The sequence below is a fragment of the Pelophylax lessonae genome (genome assembly GCF_965119305.1).
Source record: "Pelophylax lessonae genome assembly, chromosome: 1".
In the NCBI taxonomy this organism is placed as follows: domain Eukaryota; kingdom Metazoa; phylum Chordata; class Amphibia; order Anura; family Ranidae; genus Pelophylax; species Pelophylax lessonae.
The window spans coordinates 473,087,458-473,109,210 of NC_138768.1; the positions used below are offsets into that span (position 1 = coordinate 473,087,458).

Here is a 21,753-nt window from a genome sequence, read left to right on the forward strand (position 1 = left end):
ATAGTTTCTTCCTTTCATAGGACTCAGGACATAGTTCTTCCTACATTTTGTAATTTCCCAAATAACGATAAGGAAAAAGAATTCAGTTGTTTAGATGTCAGAAGAGCCCTTCTGAGATACCTGGAGGTGACTAAAACCTTCAGGAAAAGTGATGCTTTATTTATACAGTTTTCCGGCTTTCATAAAGGAGAAAAAGCTTCTAAGGCCACCTTAGCAAGATGGATAAAACAGGCTATCACAGAAGCCTATCTAGTGAAGAAGGTGACTCCACCTTTCATTAATGCATACTCAACTAGAGCTTTGTCCACGTCTTGGGCTGAATGGGCCGGTACCTCACCAGACCAGATCTGTAAGGCAGCTACCTGGTCTAACTTTTCGACCTTTGTTAGACATCATCTCCTGGACCTCCTCTCTTCTCAGGAACAGGCATTTGGTCGAAAGGTGCTCCAGGCAGTAGTCCCTCCCTAGACTGGTAAGTTTCTTGCTCATCGTCTCATGGGCTGTCCTGGAAGACGTTTTTGAGAAAAGCTGAGTTCTACTTACTGGTAACTCCTTTTCTAGTAGTCTTCCAGGACAGCCGGATTCCCACCCGGTTTATCTGGTATAATGTATGATATGTGTGTATATATATATCTATATATGTATGTTTTACAGAATGTCCTACGGTTCTCATGAAATACTGAAGGTGAGGACTGAAGGGACCGCCTTTTATTTAAATTTTGGAATGTGTTTCCTGTCCCTGGGGGAGGAGCCCTAAGGTCTCATGGGCTGTCCTGGAAGACTACTAGAAAAGGAGTTACCAGTAAGTATAACTCAGCTTTTTATATGGCAGATGTCTGGGTGGGGGCCCCCTGGCGGGCTGAAGGTACCTGAAGGGGTTGGGGGTCCTGGGTGCCGCGTGGTGCCATTTTCTGTGGTTGGCTGTGCTAAAGCTTTGGCAGCTTTGTTTGTTTGCAGCTCCCTCTTTCTGTTATAGCAGTGCCGCTGGTACGCTGAGACTTTTAATACCACTGCTGCAGTGGTAGGGGGGATTATCTTAGCATGATATGGCTGAAATATCGGTCTGCCTTTTGTAGGAGACCGCCTGTTCAGAGCTTCTATGATCATTAAAGGTCTTACGGAAGGTAAGAGTACTCTGCTTACACAGGTTGCCAAGAGCAAAGAGCCTCGTTGTAAACGTGGTCCATTCTCCTCTGCTCACAAACAGCCCTTTCGTCCCGTGGGCTTATAGGACAAGGGATTAAAATTCACCCGTAACTTTGCGGGAGGGTCCAAGAGACCCTGGGCTGGTAAGTCAAAAGCAGGTTCCACTGGTCCCGCAGACAAGCCCTCCTTTGCCTGAAGGGGTGCCCTCACCCATATCTGGGGAGGGGGGACATCTTCACTTCTTCCCAGACCGGTGGACCTCTTAAGTTCAAGACACATGGGTCCACGAGTTGATTCGGTCCGGTTGCAAGATCAAGTTTTGGTCCTTGCCTCAGGCTAGGTTCTTTCCTACCAACTTGCACCTTCCCCCGGATAGGCTGCAGGGCCTTTACAGGGTGGTGCAGGATCTGCTATCACAGGGCATAATTTTGCCGGTTCCAGAGTTGGAACATTTTCAGGGATTTTAGTCAAATCGGTTTACTGTTTCCAGGAAGGAAGGCAAGGTCGGTCCAATCTTGGACCTCAAGGCCCTGAATGGAGTCCATTCGCACAGTGGTGGCATCCCTTCATCAAGGAGATTTTCTGGCCTCTATCGATATCCAGGACGCTTACCTTCATATCCCAATATATGTTGGGCACTAGCGTCTTCTTCACTTTGCCGTGGGAGAGGAGCATTATCAATTCATGGCATTACCCTTTCGTCTTTCCTCCGCTCCTCGGGTGTTCACAAAAGTGTTGGCCCCGGTGTTAGCCTTGCTCAGGCAGAGAGGGATCGCGGTACTGGGGTACCTGAACGATCTCCTTCTGCAAGGAGAGTCTCCGTCTGTCTTAAAAGACTATCTGGACATCACTGTGCGAGCTCTGCAAGAGTTCAGTTTGAAACAGAATTTTCATAAATCAGCTCTGACTCTGTCCAACTACCTGAGCCTGACTTTGGATTCTGCCTTAGCCAGGGTGTTTCTTCCGGAGGCGAAACTGCTGAAGTTGCAGCATGCGATGCGGCTCCTGTTGGCCAACCGTCTGTCGTCTCTCCGGACTTGCATGCTGCTGCTGGGCTTGATGGTCTCTACCTTCGAGGTGGCACCGTTTGCTCAGTTCCATACCAGGCCTCTGCATGAAGAGATTCTTGCAAAATGGGACAAGAATCCTCAATCTCTGGACAATCTGGTCCTGTTGAGCCGAGGTGCGAGGGGTTCCTTGATGGTGGCTCTGTTCAACTGCGCTTCGTCAGGGGAAGTCCTTTCATCCCTGTACTGAAAAGTGGTTTCTCTTACGTCCTTCGACAGTCGCCGCCTCTTCATATTCGTCACAATGGGGTAATTGACCTTTGCTCCGTAGGAGTAGCTAGGCAACAGAATATGTCAATATTAAAGCTTTTAACATATCCCACCCCCGGGGGGTGGTCCCCTCAGTCAATACCCTCCTACTTCCTGTATCCATACCTCAGTTTCATTGTCTAGCTTTCAGGAGTGGCTGGATGTTTCTATGCTGGGACATTTTGTCTCAGCCCTTATCTTCTTTTTTTGATTTTGAGTTTTTTTTTCTCTCTTTACCTAGCTGTTACTTTTGTCAGCATTAGTTAGTTCTTCTGATGAAGAGGATCGTGCGGGCTGGGTCTCGGGCTGGCCCCCCTGGTCGCAGGTTGTGGGCCAGTGGCTTCCCAGCGTGCCATCGAGCATTCAGTCAGGTATTTTTCCTGGCATATGTGAACGACCCATCCCTGTTCGCTGCAGGGATGCTATGGTGAGGTGGCTACCTCACTGGACGCCATGCGGTTTCGCACCGCAGTTCTACTGCGTCCTGGCTGCGACTCTCCCTGTCCCATGTGCAGTGGCTTGATCGCTTGTGCGGGTTCCCCACGCCATTCAGGAGGTAAGTGTACTTTGTGTGGGGACCTGTATGTGTAGTGGGTGTCAGTCTGGGACTGTGTAACCCTGCATGCCTGTTCACACTGTTGGGCTGTTTAATGCTGCTGTGGGCTGCAAGGAGGGGGGCTGTTGTACACTGTTCAGTGTTAATACTGTGAATATCTGTGTGACATGCTGTATGTTATAGGACATGAGGTTATACATGTTGGTGCATACATGCGGCGGCCGCTACGGCGGTCCGCCATTTTTATAATCGCTGCAGGCGTGTGCTGGCCATATCTATGTGATAGAAGCAGCGTTTTTGGCGCCAAGCGCCGCCATTTTGGCGGCGATCGCTCGGGCCGCATGTCAGCGCTGCATGCTCTGCCTTTGCTAGTCCCTCACTGGCGGCCATGTTTGTGGAGCCTTCCATAGGCTTTATAGGAGCGGTCTGTTTTTCATCACTTCCTTTCCCTGAGCAACAGCGATCGGTGCAGCAGCTGAGTGGTCTCTCCAGGTTTATCTTCCTTATCCCTGTATTCCTTGCCTAAGTTTTGTGTTTATCCCTGTGGGGGTCGGTGTGTGCTTGTGTGCGGTGGGCTGCGCTCGCCGCGCTGTTAAAGGGGCAGTACTCCTTTTCTTCCTAACACACTTTTGGGGGCATGGATTCTCAGGAAAGCAAATTTCCTCTCACCTTAGTGGGGGGCCAGGGGACTGCTGCTGCTTCCCCGAGGGGGGTGATTTGGCTACTGTTGTGGCTAACCTTGCTGCTCAGGTGCAAATGCTTGTGGCTGCTCAATCCACAAAACGGCCCAGAGTTTCTATTTCCTCTGATTCAGAGGGTGATTGTGATGGGGCTGCTATGGCTGGGGTCTCCTTATCGGGGTCCCGTTCGTCCCTGGACCTTGTAGGGTCTGAAGTGGAGGCTGAGGTTGAAGGGGTTGATAATTCCCCCCCCTGGCTCGTCTGAAGAGCTTGCACTCATTGATGACTTGGTTGCTTCTATCAAACAAACACTGCGTTTGCAGGATGAGCCTTGTCCTCCTGCTGTCCTGGCCTCTTATGGGACGCAGCGAAGACGCAAATCATCGCAGGTTTTTCCCTGCACTGAGGATTTTCAGCGCGTTGTTAGTGAACAATGGCGCAATATACGGAAGCCTTTTGCTGTGCCAAGTAGGTTCAAGCTGCGTTATCCTTTCTCACCCGCTACTGATGAACGTTGGTGTGTGCCGCCTCCGGTGGATCACGCGGTGGCGGTTTTGAATAAGTCCACTGCGATTCCTGCTGAGGATACCCCGGTGTTCCGGGATGCCACGGACAGGAGGCTGGAGTCTCTTGCCCGTCATACTTTTTCGGTTACCGGTTCCATGCTGAAAGCTATTTTTGCTTCTCTCATGGCAGCTCAGGCTGTCGCGGATTGGACGCAGGTACTTAGGCGCGTCCTGGTGGCTGACTCTGCCCCTCCGGCGACGCTGGCTATGGTGGATCAAATCCATCAGGGTGTCATGTATTTGTGTGATGCGGACTATATATAGTCCCGTTGGCTGCACGTGTGCACAGCGTGGCGGTGTTGTCACGCCGCCTGATTTGGCTGAAGTGTTGGTCTGTGGACCAATCTTCGCGCAAAACCTTGGCTAATCTACCCTATACGGGATCTCGCCTTTTTGGCGAACCCTTGGATACGCTGATAAAAGGGATCACGGGTGGTAAGAGCACGCTCTTACCCCAATCCCACAAGGCTAAGGTTGCTCCGGGTAAGAAGCATGCTTCTTTTCGGCCCTCTCAGGGGTCCTTTCGTGCCTTTCGGTCGCACTATGAGGGCAAGCCCTTCAAAGGTCAAGGCTCCCAAAAGAAGCCGTGGACAGGTAAGCAGAAGTCCGGCCAGTCCGGATCCGCTGCCCATAACAATGCGGCCTGAAGGGGCGCCCTCACCCAGTTCTGGGGTGGGGGGACGTTTGCTCGGTTTTCTTCAACCCTGGATGGCCCGTGTTCGGGACAGGTTGGTTCAGGAAATCGTTCGATCTGGCTACAAGATCGAGTTTCTCTCTCGGCCGGTGAGCAGATTTTTTCCCTCAAATCTTCAACTGTCTCCGGAGCGGTTGCTGGATCTGCACCTGGCGGTGCGGGACCTGCGAGCTCAGGGAGTGGTGGTTCCGGTGCCTCATCGGGACAGATTTCGGGGGTTCTATTCCAATCTGTTCACCGTGCCCAGGAAGGAGGGCAAGGTGCGTCCAATTCTGGACTTAAAGGCTCTGAACCGCTTTGTGCGGGTTCGCAAGTTCCGCATGGAATCCCTGCGGTCGGTGGTGGCTGCCCTGGTTCCGGGGGAATTCATGGCCTTCATCGACTTGAAGGATGCGTACCTTCACATTCCAATTTTCGAGGGTCACCAGAGGTACCTTCGATTCGCCATTGCGGAGGATCATTACCAATTTGTGGTGCTACCCTTTGGTCTCGCTTTGGCTCCACGGGTGTTCACCAAGGTGCTTGCACCGGTTCTGGCTTTGTTGAGAGCCCAGGGCATCTCTGTCCTGGGGTATCTGGACGACATTCTGGTTCGGTCTGCGACCAGCCAGGGTCTGGTGAAGGACCTGTCCGTCACGATGCAGACTCTGCAGGAGTTTGGGTCGACGATAAACTTTCCAAAATCGACGCTGTGCCAGTCGGTTCGTATTCCCTACCTGGGAATGATTCTGGACTCGGTCCAGGCGAGGGTCTTCCTACCGGACGACAAGCTTGGGACTCTTCAGGAAGAAGTCAGGTCCCTCAGGGACGTTCCGTGCTCGTCACTCCGGACGTGCATGCGATGTTTGGGATTGATGGTCTCGGCTTTCGAGGCGATTCCCTTCGCCCAGTTTCACACGCGGGGTCTCCAAGCGGAGATCCTGTCCAGGTGGGACGGGCGACCGCAATCTCTGGATCTCCAGATTTCTTTGGGCCATCGCACCAGAAGGGATCTTCTGTGGTGGCTCCAGTCCCCGGCGGTGTCGGGGGGCAAGTCTTTTCGTCCTCTCTCATGGACGGTGGTCACCACGGATGCCAGCCTGTCGGGCTGGGGTGGTGTTCTGGGCGTTCTGTCCGCCCAGGGAACTTGGTCGGAGGAGGAATCCTCCCTTCCGATCAACATTCTGGAATTGCGAGCGACAAATCTCTGCCTTCGACGTTGGACGGACAGGCTGCAGGGCCGTCCGGTTCGGGTGCAGACGGACAATGCCACGGCGGTGGCCTACATCAACCACCAAGGGGGCACCTGGAGTGCCCGAGCGGCTCGGGAAGTGGCCGACATTCTGTCTTGGGCCGAGACACACGTCCCGGCGATAACGGAGGTTCACATTCCGGGGGTGGAGAACTGGCAGGCGGATTATTTGAGTGGCCAGTCCCTGGACCAGGGGGAATGGTCCCTCCACCCGGGTGTCTTCCAGATGTTGTGCGCGAAGTGGGGTCTTCCAGATGTGGACCTGTTCGCATCTCGTCTGAACAACAAGGTGAAAAGGTTCGTGGCAAGGACGCGCGATCCTCGGGCGGACGCGTCAGACGCGTTGGTAGCTCCGTGGCATCAGTACCGACTGATGTATGCATTTCCACCGATTCAACTGCTGTCCAGGTTCCTTCGCAGGTTGAACTCGGAACCGCACACGGTGATTCTTGTGGCGCCGGACTGGCCTCGCCGGTCCTGGTACGCAGACCTCGTGAATCTGGCGGTCGGCGCCCCGTGGCGTCTGCCTCTTCGAGAAGATCTTCTGTCTCAAGGTCCGATATTCCATCCTGCTTTACAGTCGCTGGCTTTGACGGCCTGGCTGTTGAAACCGAGGTCCTGAAGGATAGGGGTCTCTCCCCTGAGGTCATTCACACTTTGATCAACGCGAGGAAGTCTTCCTCGGGGAAGGTCTATTACCGTACTTGGAAGGCCCATTTTTGCCTGGTGTGAGTCCAGGGGGTGTTCCCCTCGCACATACTCGGTGTCTAGGGTGTTGTCCTTCCTTCAAACGGGTGTTGACCAGCGTTTGGCGCTGGCTAAGATCAAGGGTCAGGTTTCTGCGCTGGCCGTTCTCTTTCAACTTCCTGTGGCGTCTAACTCCTTGGTTAGCATCTTTTTTCAAGGGGTGCGACATTTGGTCCCTCCTAGGAGGGAACCTCTGCCTCCTTGGGACTTGAATTTTGTTCTATCCGTGTTACAACATGCTCCTTTTGAAAAGATCAGGGAGATCTCGTTGTCCATGTTGTCCAAGAAGGTTGCTTTTTTGGTGGCGATCACTTCGGCTCGCAGAGTGTCGGAGCTGGCTGCTTTGTCCTGCAGGTCTCCGTATTTGGTTATTCACTTGGATAAGGTGGTCTTGTGACCTAACCCTTCTTTTCTTCCAAAGAGGATTTCGGAATTTCACCTCAATGAGGACATTGTCTTGCCTTCGCTCTGCGCGAAGCCTAAACATCCGAAGGAGGTGGATTTGCACTCCTTGGATGATGTTCGGGCGATTAGGGTTTACCTAAAATCGACTGAATCTTTTCGTAAGTTGGATTCTTTATTTGTCCTTCCAGAGGGACCTCGGAAGGGCATGGCGGCGTCGGCTTCTACCATCGCCAAATGGATCAGACAGACCATTGAACAGGCTTCTGCTCTGAAGGGACAAGTTCCCCCCATGCCTGTGAAGGCGCACTCTACCAGATCTCTGAGTACGTCTTGGGCCTGTCATCATCGGGCTTCTGTGGCCCAGGTGTGTAAGGCGGCGACTTGGTCGTCCGTTCACACCTTCTCAAAGTTCTACAAGGTGGATGTTCAGGCATCGGCAGATGCTTCCTTTGGCCGCAAGGTTCTTAGTGCGGCAGTTCCTTAGGGTCCCTTGTTTTAGACCCTTGGCTGTTTGGGATATGTTTTTTATCCCTAGGTTATTTGTTTTTCCTGGGTTGTTGCTCCTGTTGAGCAAGTTTTTTTCATGCTGCCCAGCAGATTTCCTTCCCTTGGTAAGGTTCCTTTCTCTGATGTGGAGACTGCGTTGCCTTAGGCGCGGCTGCGTTTCCCACCCCTCATGTTTGCACTGCTTTGGGACGTCCCCATTGTGACGAATATGAAGAGGCGGCGACTGTCGGAGGACGTAAGAGAAAACTGAATTTTTGTAAAATCTTACCTGTAAAATTCCTTTCTCTGAGTCCTCCGACAGTCGCCGCCCCCGCCCCTATTTTGGGGTTTGGTTGTATACTCTACTGCTATTCTACTGAAACTGAGGTATGGATACAGGAAGTAGGAGGGTATTGACTGAGGGGACCACCCCCCGGGGGTGGGATATGTTAAAAGCTTTAATATTGACATATTCTGTTGCCTAGCTACTCCTACGGAGAAAAGGTCAATTACCCCATTGTGACGAATATGAAGAGGCGGCGACTGTCGGAGGACTCAGAGAAAGGAATTTTACAGGTAAGATTTTACAAAAATTCCGTTTTCCACGAACACCAGCATGTCCCGGTAGGGAGGTGTATTGGGCACAGACTAGACTCAAGGGGTTTGGACTCAGGAGGAGTCCAGTCTGTTGATCAATATCCTGGAGATTCGGACTATCAGGCTTTGCCTGTCCCTGTGGATGGATCGTCTGCAGGGGTGCCCTGTAAGGAGTCAATCAGACAACGCCATGGCTGTAGCATATGTCAATCATCAAGGGGGCGCCAAAAGTGCCCTAGCGGCCAGAGAAGTAGTCAGCATTCGAAGGTGGGCAGAACAATATGTTCTAGCCCTCTGCTGTGCACATTGCAGGGGTGGAAAATTGGCAGGCGGTCTACCTCAGTTGACAGGCGTTGGAGCCAGGTGAATGGTCTCTTCACCCGGAAGTGTTTCCCGATGTGGACCTGTTGGCCTCTCGTCTCAACCTGTAGGTCCAGAGGCTTGTGGCAAGATCTTGGGATCCTTTGGCCAATGCTCTGGTGGCCCCTTGAGGTCAGTATTGTCTGATTTCCACTTTTCCTCCACTACAGCTTCTGCCGAGACTTCTGCGCAGAATTGAGGCAGAAGGATTACAGTCATTCTGGTGGTTCCAGACTGGCCTCGCCGATCTTCGTATGCAGGCCTCGTAAGGCTGGTAGCTGATGCTTCCTGGAGACTCCCTCTCAGAGAAGATCTTTATGTCACAAGGGCCGATCTTCCATACTGCTTTACGGTTGCTGGCTTTAACGGCCTGGCTATTGAAAGCCAGGTACTGAAGGATAGAGATTTGTCGGATTCGGTGATTCCTACACTGATAAAAGCTAGAAAATCTACTTCTAGGAAGATTTATCATAGATTGTGGAGGGCGTACATTTCTTGGTGTAAGTCTCGGGGGCTTTCTCCCCGTTCCTTTTGGGTGTCCCGTCTGCTGGAGTTTATACAACAGGGTGTAGATCAGTGTTTGGCTCTAGGCACCATTAAGGGCTAGATATCCACTTTGGCCATATTGTTCCAAAGGCCATTGGGGGCAAAGTCCTTGGTTCACACTTTTGTGCAGGGAGTTCGCTATCTGGTTCCTTCGGTGCAATCCCTGGTATCTCCATGGGACCTCAATTTGGTACTGTCGGAACTTCAAAAGCCTCCTTTTTAAAAACATTTGTGAACTTCCTTTGCTTACTCTGTCGCAGAAGGTGGCCTTCTTGGTGGCTTTTACTTCTGCACGCAGGTTGTCGGAGCTGGCTGCGTTGTCCTGTGGTGCTCCGTCCCTGTCAGTCGTTCCTTCCTAAGGTCGCCTCGAGTTTCCTTTTGAATGAAGACCTTGGGTTGCCTTCCTTATGCCCCAAGCTGAAACATCCTAAAGAAATTGCTTTGCATTCCCTGGATATCGTTCGGGCAATCAGGATGTACCTGGCAGCAACTGAGCTGGTTCGAAAATCAGATTCCTTGTTTGTCCTTACGGATGGATCTCATAAGGGGCAGGCTGCATCTGCTGCGACCATTTTTAGATGGATCAGGCAGACGGTGTTGCAGGCCTATTCCATCCGGGGTCAGATTCCTCCTTTCCCTGATAAGGCACATTCTACAAGGGCGCTTAGTGTCTCCTTGGCCTTCCGCCCTCTGGGGTCAGTGGTCCAGGTGTGCAAGGCAGCCACATGGATGTCTGTGCATACATTCACAAAGTTTTACAAGGTGGATGTACTCTTATCTGCTGATACTGCGTTCTGCCGCAAAGTTTTCCAGGCTGCTGTTGCAGAGGCTCCTGCCTCTTGAGGATGTCATTTTTCTGGTTGGTGAGCTCAAGTTGTTCCTGGTTGAGCTCCTGGTTTACCTGGTTGGCTATGTTTAGCCCTTTTTGGGAATTCTGTATATTGCTGTTTTTTCCCACCCCTCATGTTGACACTGCTTTGGGACGCCCCAAGGGTCAAAGAAGATATGGAGCTGTGTCCGTCAATGAACGAAAGAGGAAACTGGATTTTTGCCTTTTCTCTGATGTTCATTCATGGAGACAGCACCCACTCTGTTAAGTTGGGTTATTTATTCTTCTGACAATGCTTGTTACAAAACTTTAAGTCCTATAGCAGGAAGTGGGAGTATACCCACTAGGACTGCCCCATAGGCGTAGTCAAACTTGTTTCCGCCTAGTGTCCTACTCTATGGAGAGCAGCAAATTAAGGATCAAAGGAGATATGGAGCTGTCCGTCAATGAACTTTTGAGAAAAGGATTTTTCGGTAAGACAAAAATCCAATTTTTTCAGTAGGCCAACATTTCTTAACTAAAAATCCCTTTTTTTTTTTTTTTTTTATTGGTCTTTTGTAATCTCACACTGTGTGTAGCGCATCTATATAAAATATGAGTAATTTACTTCAGTAATTCAATTTAAAAAGTAAACTCATATTTTATATAGGTGCACTACACACAGCTTGAGATTAAAACAGACCAATAAAAAAAAAATAAAAAAGGATTTTTAATAAAGAAGTGTTGGCCTACTGAAAAAACTGGATTTTTGTCTTACCGAAAAATCCTTTTCATTGACGGACCGCTCCATATCTCCTTTGATCCCCATTATGCTGCTCTCCATAGAGTAGGACACTAGGCGGAAACCAGTTTGACTACGTCTATGGGGCAGTCCTAGGGGGTATACTCCCACTTCCTGCTTATGAACGAGAACCTAGAAGAAATATAACGTAGGTGTTATCTTATTTTGGCTGCAAAAGTGGAAATAAATTACAGGCTGCCTTGCATTAGAAAGAACATAGAATTTGTTAGACAAATCATATTGCAGACACACAAAATACTTTTTTGAATCAAAGTCACTAATTTGTCAATTCATGAAAATGCATGCAATTTGAATAATCTTTCTGTATGATTAAACCTCTTTATATGATGCTGTATTCTCACTGTCCTCTTTTATTTCAGCTGAGGGCAGACAGGACTCTGCTGTTAACCTCACTACCAATGGCACAAACAGTATTAGTATGTCAGTGGAGCTTAACGGTATTGTATACACAGGTGAGTCAATAAAGCGTAACTAAGAGCCCTTTCACACGGATGTGCTTTTAATGCTCTTTTGTGCAGCTTAGGGCCCTTTCACACTAATGCGCTTTTCATGCATACCTATTGACTTACAATGGAAGGTGCTGTTTGGTGCGCTTTTGAAACACTGCACCAAAGATGCAGCATGCAGGACTTTGTCGCCCTGGAATAGTGCAACAAAAGCATACCATTGTGAAAGGGCCCTAAACTGATTCTTGCCTTGCTATTTATCTAAAGTGTCTTCTGACCCCAACTTTTAGCGCCATAGAGGTTCCTCCTATGTACTACAATTTTCTAAGTTTGGAAACAATAGTTTTTGATCTGCAATGCACATAAATCTCGCACCATTGTCTTATTGTGTCCAAATACTTTTAAAGCTTTGTGCCACACATTCGTTTTCAATGAAAATAGCTCAAGCTGTGTATTGCCAGCTTTAGGCTTTTAGGTGAATTTCAAGGCTTGCTGTGTAACGGATTTGTCATTACCTAGTGCTATACTGGTCCAAGGCAGAGGTCTACATTTAGGGGAGCCAAGCCCTTGAAGATCTCCCTTCTCATCAGAGTGGGGGAATAAGCCTAACGAGAGTGGTCGAAGTCTGTTTGGAGGATCCTGTGAGACTGTTTGTTTTCTCTCTCCACCTAAATGTGATAGTGTCTGGCCCTTCAAACATGGTGTACTACAGCAGCTCTTGGGTTTTGTTGGGGATTACCCCTCCTCCTATTGCCTACATTACACTCTACATTGTATGGTAGACAGTACCCTTTGTAAGTGCTGATCGGCAGAAACCTTCATAACTATGGGTTTCCAGGCACCACTGCCATCTTGCTCCTCTTCTCTTTAGAGCACGTGGATGGGCGCCATCTTTAGACACCCATGAGCATGTATGGAGTGAAACTAAAAGCTAAGAAAAGATGGGGCTTTGTATTGGCTGGTGGAAAGAGGAGAATCACAAATATCACACAATTCTAGTAAAATTCTCTTTATTGTTCATATATGTATAAAAATATATATATATATCACATAGACATATATTAGGTGAAAAATAAAAGAAAAAAAAACGCATGTGTAGAAATATATTCCCGTAGGGAATGCTGATAGTGTATCGCAAAGGTGTTATGGTGTCTATGTAGCACGGTCTAGGGTCCCCATCAAGCCGACGCATTTCGCAGCAAGGCTTCCTTTAGGGCCAGAGAGACCAAAGCAGACCGATATTTTCCACTGCGACAGGGACCTAGAGGAACACAAGCGCTGAGGAGCAGGTCATCAGAAATTACATACAGGAGAGGTGTGCGCTGGAACAACTGCGATCATGCAGATTAGGAAGGCGTTCCTGTGCAATATCTTTTAAATATTACCATGTGACCACAACATACATATAGAAGACCTGTCCCTCACAGCATTCTACATCAATATTGATGGGGTCTCAATATAGACCGCTGTATGCATGAGGCAGGTGATTCCTAAGATATATTCATATATTCAAATGTATTAGCAGCCTCATAGATATTCCCCACCTTGCCACCAAAGTGAAGGGCTCCTTATGTCCACCATTACAGCATAGACCGGCAGTGTATCACATCTTTATGATACACTGTATCAGCATTCCCTACGGGAATATATTTCTACACATGCATTTTTCTTTCTTTTATTTTTCACCTAATATATGTCTATATGATATATATTTTTTATACATATATGTACAATAAAGATAATTTTATAATTGTGTGGTATTTGTGATTCTCCTCTTTCCACCAGACAATACAAAGCCCCATCTTTTCTTAGCTTTTTAGTTTCAATTACTGTAGGGGTATAGGCTATTTATCAGGGGAAAGGAAGGATTGGGAAACAAGGATTTTTGGGCACGGCATAATCATTAAAATTAAGTTTTTATTTTTGAATCCATATAAAATCGGGGAACAAAAAAACATACTAGGTATAAAAAGACCTGAAAGGAGGTCCAAAAAGACAATCTACAATTATTTAGCAGTTTGTTAGGGTAACAATTCCATACAGAATATGTAGTTGATCTTGCAATTTAAGCAATCAAAATACTTGACATCAGGAGAGTCCTGTCGACGGATGCCAAAAGACACGAGGTGCCATCCAACCGGGTCAACTGAAGTCGTATTCAAACATTCATGTTAGTACATTCAGTATTGCTCAACATGTTTCGCCTTTTTCAAAGCTTCATCTGGAGCTATTACTGGAATATTCTGCGTGATAAACAAATATGTTTCAAAAATACATGCAAAAAAATACATGCAAAAACTTCTAATACATTGTAAAAAATACATTTACATGGAATTGAAACCTGCATAATACATTACTCACATATAATAGTTTATATCAAAATAGTAGGCTACCACTCAACGTATGATCACATCGAGGAGCAGTGAGCAAACAGGGCCGAAACGGCCGACCAATGGTGGTATGTGGGGGTCCACACCGTAAAACATTATTGTTTACAGTATAGATAGTATGTCAAAGTATACTTTATAAAGCAATTCTAAATAATGCTTTAATTGCACATACCTGTACAGTATTATAGAGTGAGACATATGCCTCGGCATCATATGTGGATAACGGGGGGGGGATTATTGTGGATTTGCCGGAGACTCATGTAGTCAATAGGTGATAAGAGACCATGGGGTTGCAACTAACAAGGAATGATGAAGGCCTGACTGTCATCTGTGTTTAAACAAAGTGTATACACACATGCATTTTAGAATCAATGATTATGGTTAATATGCCATGCACCCAGTGGTTGTATCCTAGACAATTTGAATAGACGCTTGTGCATTTAAAGTGGGTAGCCATAGAGAAAAAGTATGTATGCAGGAAAACGGTATTAAAGAACCCCTACATAAAAGGATATCAGGTGGTATACCGTATTGTATATTGTCTTTTTGGACCTCCTTTCAGGTCTTTTTATACCTAGTATATTTTTTTGTTCCCTGATTTTATATGGATTCAAAAATAAAAACTTAATTTTAATGATTATGCCGTGCCCAAAAATCCTTGTTTCCCAATCCTTCCTTTTCTAATAATATTTTGAGGATTTGGCACCACCTGTATATAGTATATATGCTCAGATTGCTGCTATCTGAAGGCATATTCCGTCCACTATTTATCACGGGAATTTGTATTTAAGCTCTTGTATGGAGTGGGCCCCATTTTGGACTGAAAGGCACACGTGTGGCTGCCGTCTTAGTTGGTTACTGTGCAGGTCTAGGCACCATTTTGCATAACCTTGCACATTATATGGCTGCTTCCTCAGCTACTGACTAAATAGGGATATAAACGGGAATCAAACAAGGTGCTTATCATTCAGCTGTGTGCAGATCATAAAGAGGAAAAGAAATGAGGGCAACACTCAGTTTCTTCCGGAAGAGCATGACTACTCAAAAAGGGCAAAGGAGGATTCTGGGCACAGAGGGGTAGTCACCGACAGCTGGTTGGTTTCTCACTTACTGAGCATTGTGCTTTTTTTCCCACGGGAAACCAGGGAACAGGGAATCTTCTCTCTCATCCCACCTCCCCAATTCCACCAGTCAGGTTTTCGCCTAACTTCTTACTCTGGTTATGTGTCATCCAAGACAGCAGCCCCTCTCATCTTTCTGATTCAGAGGCTTCCACTTGGTCAGAAGAAAAGGTCCTTCTACTACTGTTCCACCAAAATGTAAATCTACAATTTTGGTGCTTTTTGAGGAGGTCTGAAAATGTCTTATGTTTGATCCCGGATTTCCTGAATGCCCCAAAGTGACAAGCATGAGATCTAGAAAACCGAAAAACCTCCTAATGCCTTTCCAGGTCATGCCATGTCAAGGAGGTTTTTTGTCTGAGGACTGGAAACAACCAGAGAAGGTTTAGGTTACTCCTAAGTGCTTGCCGTGATAATATCCCTTTATATGAGCAATTGTTCAAAAAATATATATATACAGTATCTCACAAAAGTGAGTACACCCCTCACATTTTTGTAAATATTTTATTATATCTTTTCATGTGACAACACTGAAGAAATGACACTTTGCTACAATGTAAAGTAGTGAGTGTACAGCTTGTATAACAGTGTAAATTTGCTGTCCCCTCAAAATAATTCAACACACAGCCATTAATGTCTAAACTGCTGGCAACAAAAGTGAGTACACCCCTAGGTGAAAATGTCCAAATTGGGCCCAATTAGCCATTTTCCTTCCCTCCCAGGTGTCATGTGACTCGTTAGTGGTCAGTAAGGTCTCACAGGGGGAGCAGGTGTGTTAAATTTGGTGTTATCACTCTCACTCTCTCATACTGGTAACCGGAAGATTAACAGGGCACCTCATGGCAAAGAACTCTCTGAGGATCTGAAAAAAGAATTGTTGCTCTACATAAAGATGGCCTAGGCTATAAGAAGATTGCCAAGACCCTGAAACTGAGCTGCAGCACTGTAGCCAAGTCCATACAGCAGTTTAACCTTCCTAGCGGTATTCCCGAGTGTGACTCGGGGTTCGATTTTAGTGCCAAAAGCGGTAACCCCGAGTCACACTCGGGGTAGCGCTAAGAAGATCGCTGGATGCTGGAGGAGGTTTTACTTACCTTTTCTCCGGGATCCAGCGAAGACTGCGAGCGGTGTGCGGCGGCGGAGCTTCCTCCCGATCGTCTGCGAGCCCCGGCTTCCGTCTCCGGCGACGTGACGTCCGCCGGGGGGTGGAACCGGCGGCAAATTCAAATGTAAAATGCACCAAACACACTGATACCGTTCAAAATAAAATAAAATCACATTACATTGCCCCCCAGTGCCCTTTCCTGCAGTTTTACTGTACTTTTTATGTAAATATATGTGTGTATATATATATATATATATATATATATATATATATATGTAATTCTTGTGAATGAGCAGCCCAAACCAACTGTATACATTTTATATATATATATATATATATATATATATATATATATATATATATATATATATATATACGTGTATATATACGTATATATATATAATATATGTATACATACATATATATATATAATATATATAATAAATGTATACAGTTGGTTTGGGCTGCTCATTCACAAGAATTACATGCAAAATAATGGTACCGCTTTCAGCACCTAAAATCCAAAAGAATCATACCGCCAGGGAGGTTAACAGGACAGGTTCAGCTCAGAACAGGCCTCGCCATGGTCGACCAGTGGAGTTGACTGCACGTGCTCACCGTCAAATCCAGAGGTTGTCTTGGGAAATAGACATATGAGTGTTGCCAGCATTGCTACACAGGCTGAAGGGGTCAGCCTGTCAGTGCTCAGACAATACGCCGCACACTGCATCAAATTGGTCTGCATGGCCGTCGTCCTAGAAGGAAGCTTCTTCTAAAGATGATGCACAACAAAGCCCGCAAATAGTTTGCTGAACACAAGCAGACTAAGGACATGGATTACTGGAAACCTGTCCTGTGGTCTGAAGAGACCAAGATAAACTTATTTGGTTCAGATGGTGTCAAGCGTGTGCGTCAAGCGTGTGCGGGGCAACCAGGCCAGGAGTACAATGACAAGTGTGTCTTGCCTATAGTCAAGTATGGTGGTGGGAGTGTCATGGCCTGGGGCTGCATGAGTGCTGCTGGCACTGGGAAGCTATAGTTCATTGAGGGAACCATAAATGCCAACACATACTGTGACATACTGAAGCAGAGCATGATCCCCTCCATACCGTAGACTGGGCCGCAGGGCAGTATTCCAACAGGATAACGACCCCAAACACACCTCCAAGATAACCACTGCCTTGCTAAAGAAGCTGAGGGTAAAGATGATGTCCTGGCCAAGCATGCCTCCAGACCTAAATCCTATTGAGCATCCTCAAACGGAAGGTGGAGCAGCGCAGGGTTTCTAACATCCACCAGCTCGGTGATGTCGTCATGGAGGAGTGGAAGAAGACTCCAGTGGCAAACTGTGAAGCTCTGGTGAACTTCATGCCCGATTGGGTTAAGGCAGTTCTGGAAAATAATGGTGGCCACACAAAATATTTACTATTTCTATATAATATCTCTAACAAACTCCTCTTCTGGGGCCCCCTGCTGGCGCTCTGGACTCCCTTCTTTTATCGGTGTGCCCCCATAGGCAGCTGCTTCCCGAGTCAAGCTTTGTGCACCTATAGATGCACACGGCTTGACCCTGCTCAGATCTCAACATTTGATTAACAGCAGAAGGAGCCAGTGGCTCCCGCTGCTGCTTCTGAGCCTATTGAAGGGAAGAGAGAGAACCAGTGCTGCTGCAGATGGGCACAGTGCTGGATTGATACAGAACTCTGGATTTTTGGACAGTATGAGTGACACACTCTTTTATCCCATTTGATTCTCCTGTTGGTACAAATGTGGAGAATACTGTTTGAGGGTCAGCACTTTTTTGTGGAATCTTTGCACACCTACATTAGGAATATTATGGGTGGAAACAGTGCGCCCCCCCTTTCCAGCAAAAAGATGAGGCGTCAACATCTAAGACTTTTGCCCCAAGTCCTGATCCTCCAGACCCTCTAAACCTGGTCCTATTCACAATGAAGGGGTGCCCCCACTGGGATCACTGGAGGGACATTTGCTGGTTCAAGGAAAATCTCGGACACTTCGGTTCAGAAGAATGTTTCTTCCAGGTACAAGCTGGAATTTAACTGATCTCCATCTCGGTTTTTTTGCCACCATCCTTGTCATCAAGGATGCGTACTTACACATCCCAATCTTTTCTCCACTCTTCTTTCATTTGCATTGGAGAAAAAACATAGCCACACCTCCCTAAGTACGTTTTTGACTCTGCTGTTAGCCTGGTTAAGGTCCAAGGGGATTCATTTTTTAGGATGACCTGCTTTTGCTGGAAAGGTTAGCTACCAGAGGCGTACCTAGGGTCTCCAGCGCCCTTGGCGAGGAACTGTATCGGCGCCCCCCCCAGGTAGAGAGAGTTTGACAGAGAGAGGGGGGGGTTACAGAGAGAGGGGGTGACAGAGAGAAGGGATGACAGAGAGGGGGATGAGAGAGAGGGGGGTGAGAGAGGGAAAGAGAGGGCAGGTGACAGGGGGAGAGAGAGAGAGGGCAGGTGACAGGGAGAGAGAGGGGGGGCCCGGGAAAGAGGGGGATGACAGGGAGTGAGAGGGGGTGGTTAGGGAGAGAGAGGACAGGGGTGGCAGGGAGTGAAGGTGGGGGTGACAGGGAGTGAAGGTGGGGGTGACAGGGAGTGAAGGTGGGGGTGACAGGGAGTGAAGGTGGGGGTGACAGGGAGTGAAGGTGGGGGTGACAGGGAGTGAGAGGGGGTGACAGGGAGTAAGAGGGAGGTGACAGGAGTTGACAGGGAGTGAGAGGTCGTGAGGGGGGTGACAGGGACCGAGGGGGTGACAGGGAGTGAGAGGGGGGTGACAGGGAGTGAGAGGGGGGTGACAGGGAGTGAGAGGGGGGTGACAGGGAGTGAGAGGGGGGTGACAGGGAGTGAGAGGGGGGTGACAGGGAGTGAGGGCGGGTTGACATGGAGTAGTGGGGGTGACAGGGAGTAGTGGGGGTGACAGGGAGTGAGGGGGGGTTGACGTGGAGTAGTGGGGGGTGACAGGGAGTGAGGGGGATGACAGGGAGTGAGGGGGGTGACAGGGAGTGAGGGGGGGGTTGACAGGGAGTGGGGGGGTGACAGGGAGTGAGGGGGGGTTGACAGGGAGTAGGGGGGTGTTAGGGAGTGAGGGGGGGTGACGGGGAGTAGTGGGGGGGTTGACAGGGAATAGTGGGGGGGTTGACAGGGAGTGGTGGGGGGGTGATAGGGAGGAGGGGGGGGTGACAGGGAGTAGGGGGGGTGACAGGGAGTGAGGGGGGGTTGACGGAGTAGTGGGGGGGTTGACAGGGAGTGGGGGGGGGGTTGACAGGGAGTGAGGGGGGTTGACAGGTAGTAGGGGGGGGTTGACAGGGCCCGATACACCGCCCCCGGTCCTTGTACCATCATGGATGGTGCACTGCTCGGCAATGAAGTCTCTGCATGATCCTACCTCCATCACCGCAACCCGGCCCGGATCCCCGCAGACACACACTCTCTCCCCCTGTGTGTGATCCTGTCACTGGGCGCGCTCCCCCTCACCTTCATTTAGCAAAGCTGCAGCATCTCGCGGGAACACGCTCCGACGCTCATCTCAGCAGCCGCGAGCAGCCAGGTGGGCGGGGACACCTTCCAGCGAGAACAAACCCAGTGCATGGGTGGAAGGCAAAGTGAAGAAAAGGGAGGGAGGGGGGGGCGCCGGGCGCCCGCCGGGGGCGCAGGCTGAGGAGCGGTAATTCACTGCTACAGTGCCAATGTTTTTGCGCCCCCCCTCGGCCTGCGCCCCCTGGCAGGCGCCATTCTGGCCAACCCCACGGTACGCCCCTGTTAGCTACTGCCTCACAGTAGAACCTAAAATGGACAGTCCAGATATTACAGAACTTTGGTTGGATCCTCAACCTTCTGAAATCTGTCCTGGATCCTTCCTAGCATCTGTAATGCCTGGGTTTGGTGTTCTTTCAACAAGGAAAACTTCTCTCCCTACAGAAGTAGACTTGGGCTCTTTGTTCCACTGACTCATAAGAGTTCTGGGAGTCCTAGTGCATTCATTTTGAAGCGGTCCCATATGCTCAATGGTATTCCAGACCCCTGCAGCACAATATTCTGTCATCCTAGAACAGGTTGAGCTTTTCCCTGGAACACACTATGCCCCTGTCCTACAGGACAAGGAATTACTTGATGTGGTGGATGTCGGGGCTCTGCAACTGGGCTGATCATCCTCCTGCTGAACTGGATATGAAGGTATTTCAGCCTGATAGGCAGGGGATGAATGCTGGTGACAGCTACAGCACAGGAGACTTAGACTTAGCAATTTATTTTTCCTTCTATAGTAGACAGACCTTTTCAAGGAACTTCTCAGTCTTAAGGCAGTCCAACAATACCGCAGTAGCTTACGCAAACCACCAAGGAGGCACAAGAAGTTGTGCAGCTTATCGGGAGACAGATCTCCTTTTCCACCCAGGCTTTGTCTTACTATAGTTTGGCCGCAAGGTTTTGTAGGCCATTGTCTGAGCCATTGTCTGAGTCCCGGCAATTACTGCTTTGAGACTTTCCTTCCGTGTATGATTGAAGACCTGTGTACTGTACGAGAGAGAATATATGGATTTCTCTTAGAGTAACTCCACTTTTGTTGAGAAAAAAAACATGCCTTTCTGGGTGATCTATGTACTTTACAAGGATTGTAGATTACTATATTTTGTTGTTCTGAAGAAATCCCTGTGTGTCTGTGTCCATGTGGAAAGTGTATCTAATGAGAGTGGTTTCATAATTCTAAATCGGCTGCTGCACTTGCAGGGCTCTAATGAGGGAAAATAGCAGGGTCTACATCTCTTTAGTCATTATTTCCTATTGACGTTTTTTTGTTGCAGGGGATACCGGAAGTCTGACTTTTGGCTTAGTGCAAACTTCTGGGAAAATCAGTGAGCCAATCACACAAGTAGGAAATTGTTTCTTGGGGGGGGGGGGGGGGGCAACTTCTATTTCGTTGACGGACACAGCTCCTGATTCTTCTCAACCACTTAAGCCCCAGAGCATTTGGCTGCTCAAAGACCAGGCCCCTTTTTTAAACTTGGCACTGTGTGACTTTTAACTGACAATTGCGCGTCATGCAATGCTGTATCCAAACTAAATTTACGTCCTTTTTTTTCCCACAAACAAAGCTTTCTTTTGGTGGTATTTGATCACCTCTGCGCTTTTATTTTTTGCGATATTAATAAAAAAAGAGCTAAAATTTGGAGAAAAAATGAAATTTTCAACATTGTCTTTTAAAAAATATCCAATATACTCAATTTATGTCATATATTTTGGCCAAAATATATTTAGCTACATGTCTTTGACAAAAAAAATCTCAATGAGCATATTTTTATTGGTTTGCGCAAAAGTTATAGCGTCTACAAACTATGGTGTAAATACTGGAATTTATGCAGCTTTTACTTTCTGACATTTCATGAAGTGCTAAAATGGCAGGGCAGTACAACCCCCCCCCCCCCCCCCCAAATTACCACTTTTTGGAAAGTAGCCATCCTAAGGAATGTCCTGAGAGGCATGTTTAGCTCATTGAATGTTTAATTTTTTTGCCACAGGTGTTTGAAAAATGACTTAAAAAAAACATTTTTTTTTCTTACATAAAGTTGTCATTAAAAGATACATTTCTCACACATGACATCGGTATATGTGGAATGACCCCCCAAAATACATTCTGCTACTTCTCCGGAGTACAGGGATACCACATGTGTGAGACTTTTTGGGAGCCTAGCTGTGTATGGGACCCCGAAAAC

The 21,753-nt window shown here is 48.0% G+C and overlaps 1 protein-coding gene across 1 annotated transcript in view; it reads left to right on the forward strand.

The window, feature by feature from the left end:
- The window catches only part of ARID3A (AT-rich interaction domain 3A), a 196,937-nt gene that overhangs the window by 141,401 nt on the left and 33,783 nt on the right, over nt 1-21,753 (forward strand). The window contains exon 7 of the mRNA XM_082259034.1: nt 11,321-11,413. Coding sequence (XP_082115160.1) covers nt 11,321-11,413 — 93 coding nt within the window. The remainder of the gene's footprint in view (nt 1-11,320; nt 11,414-21,753) is intronic.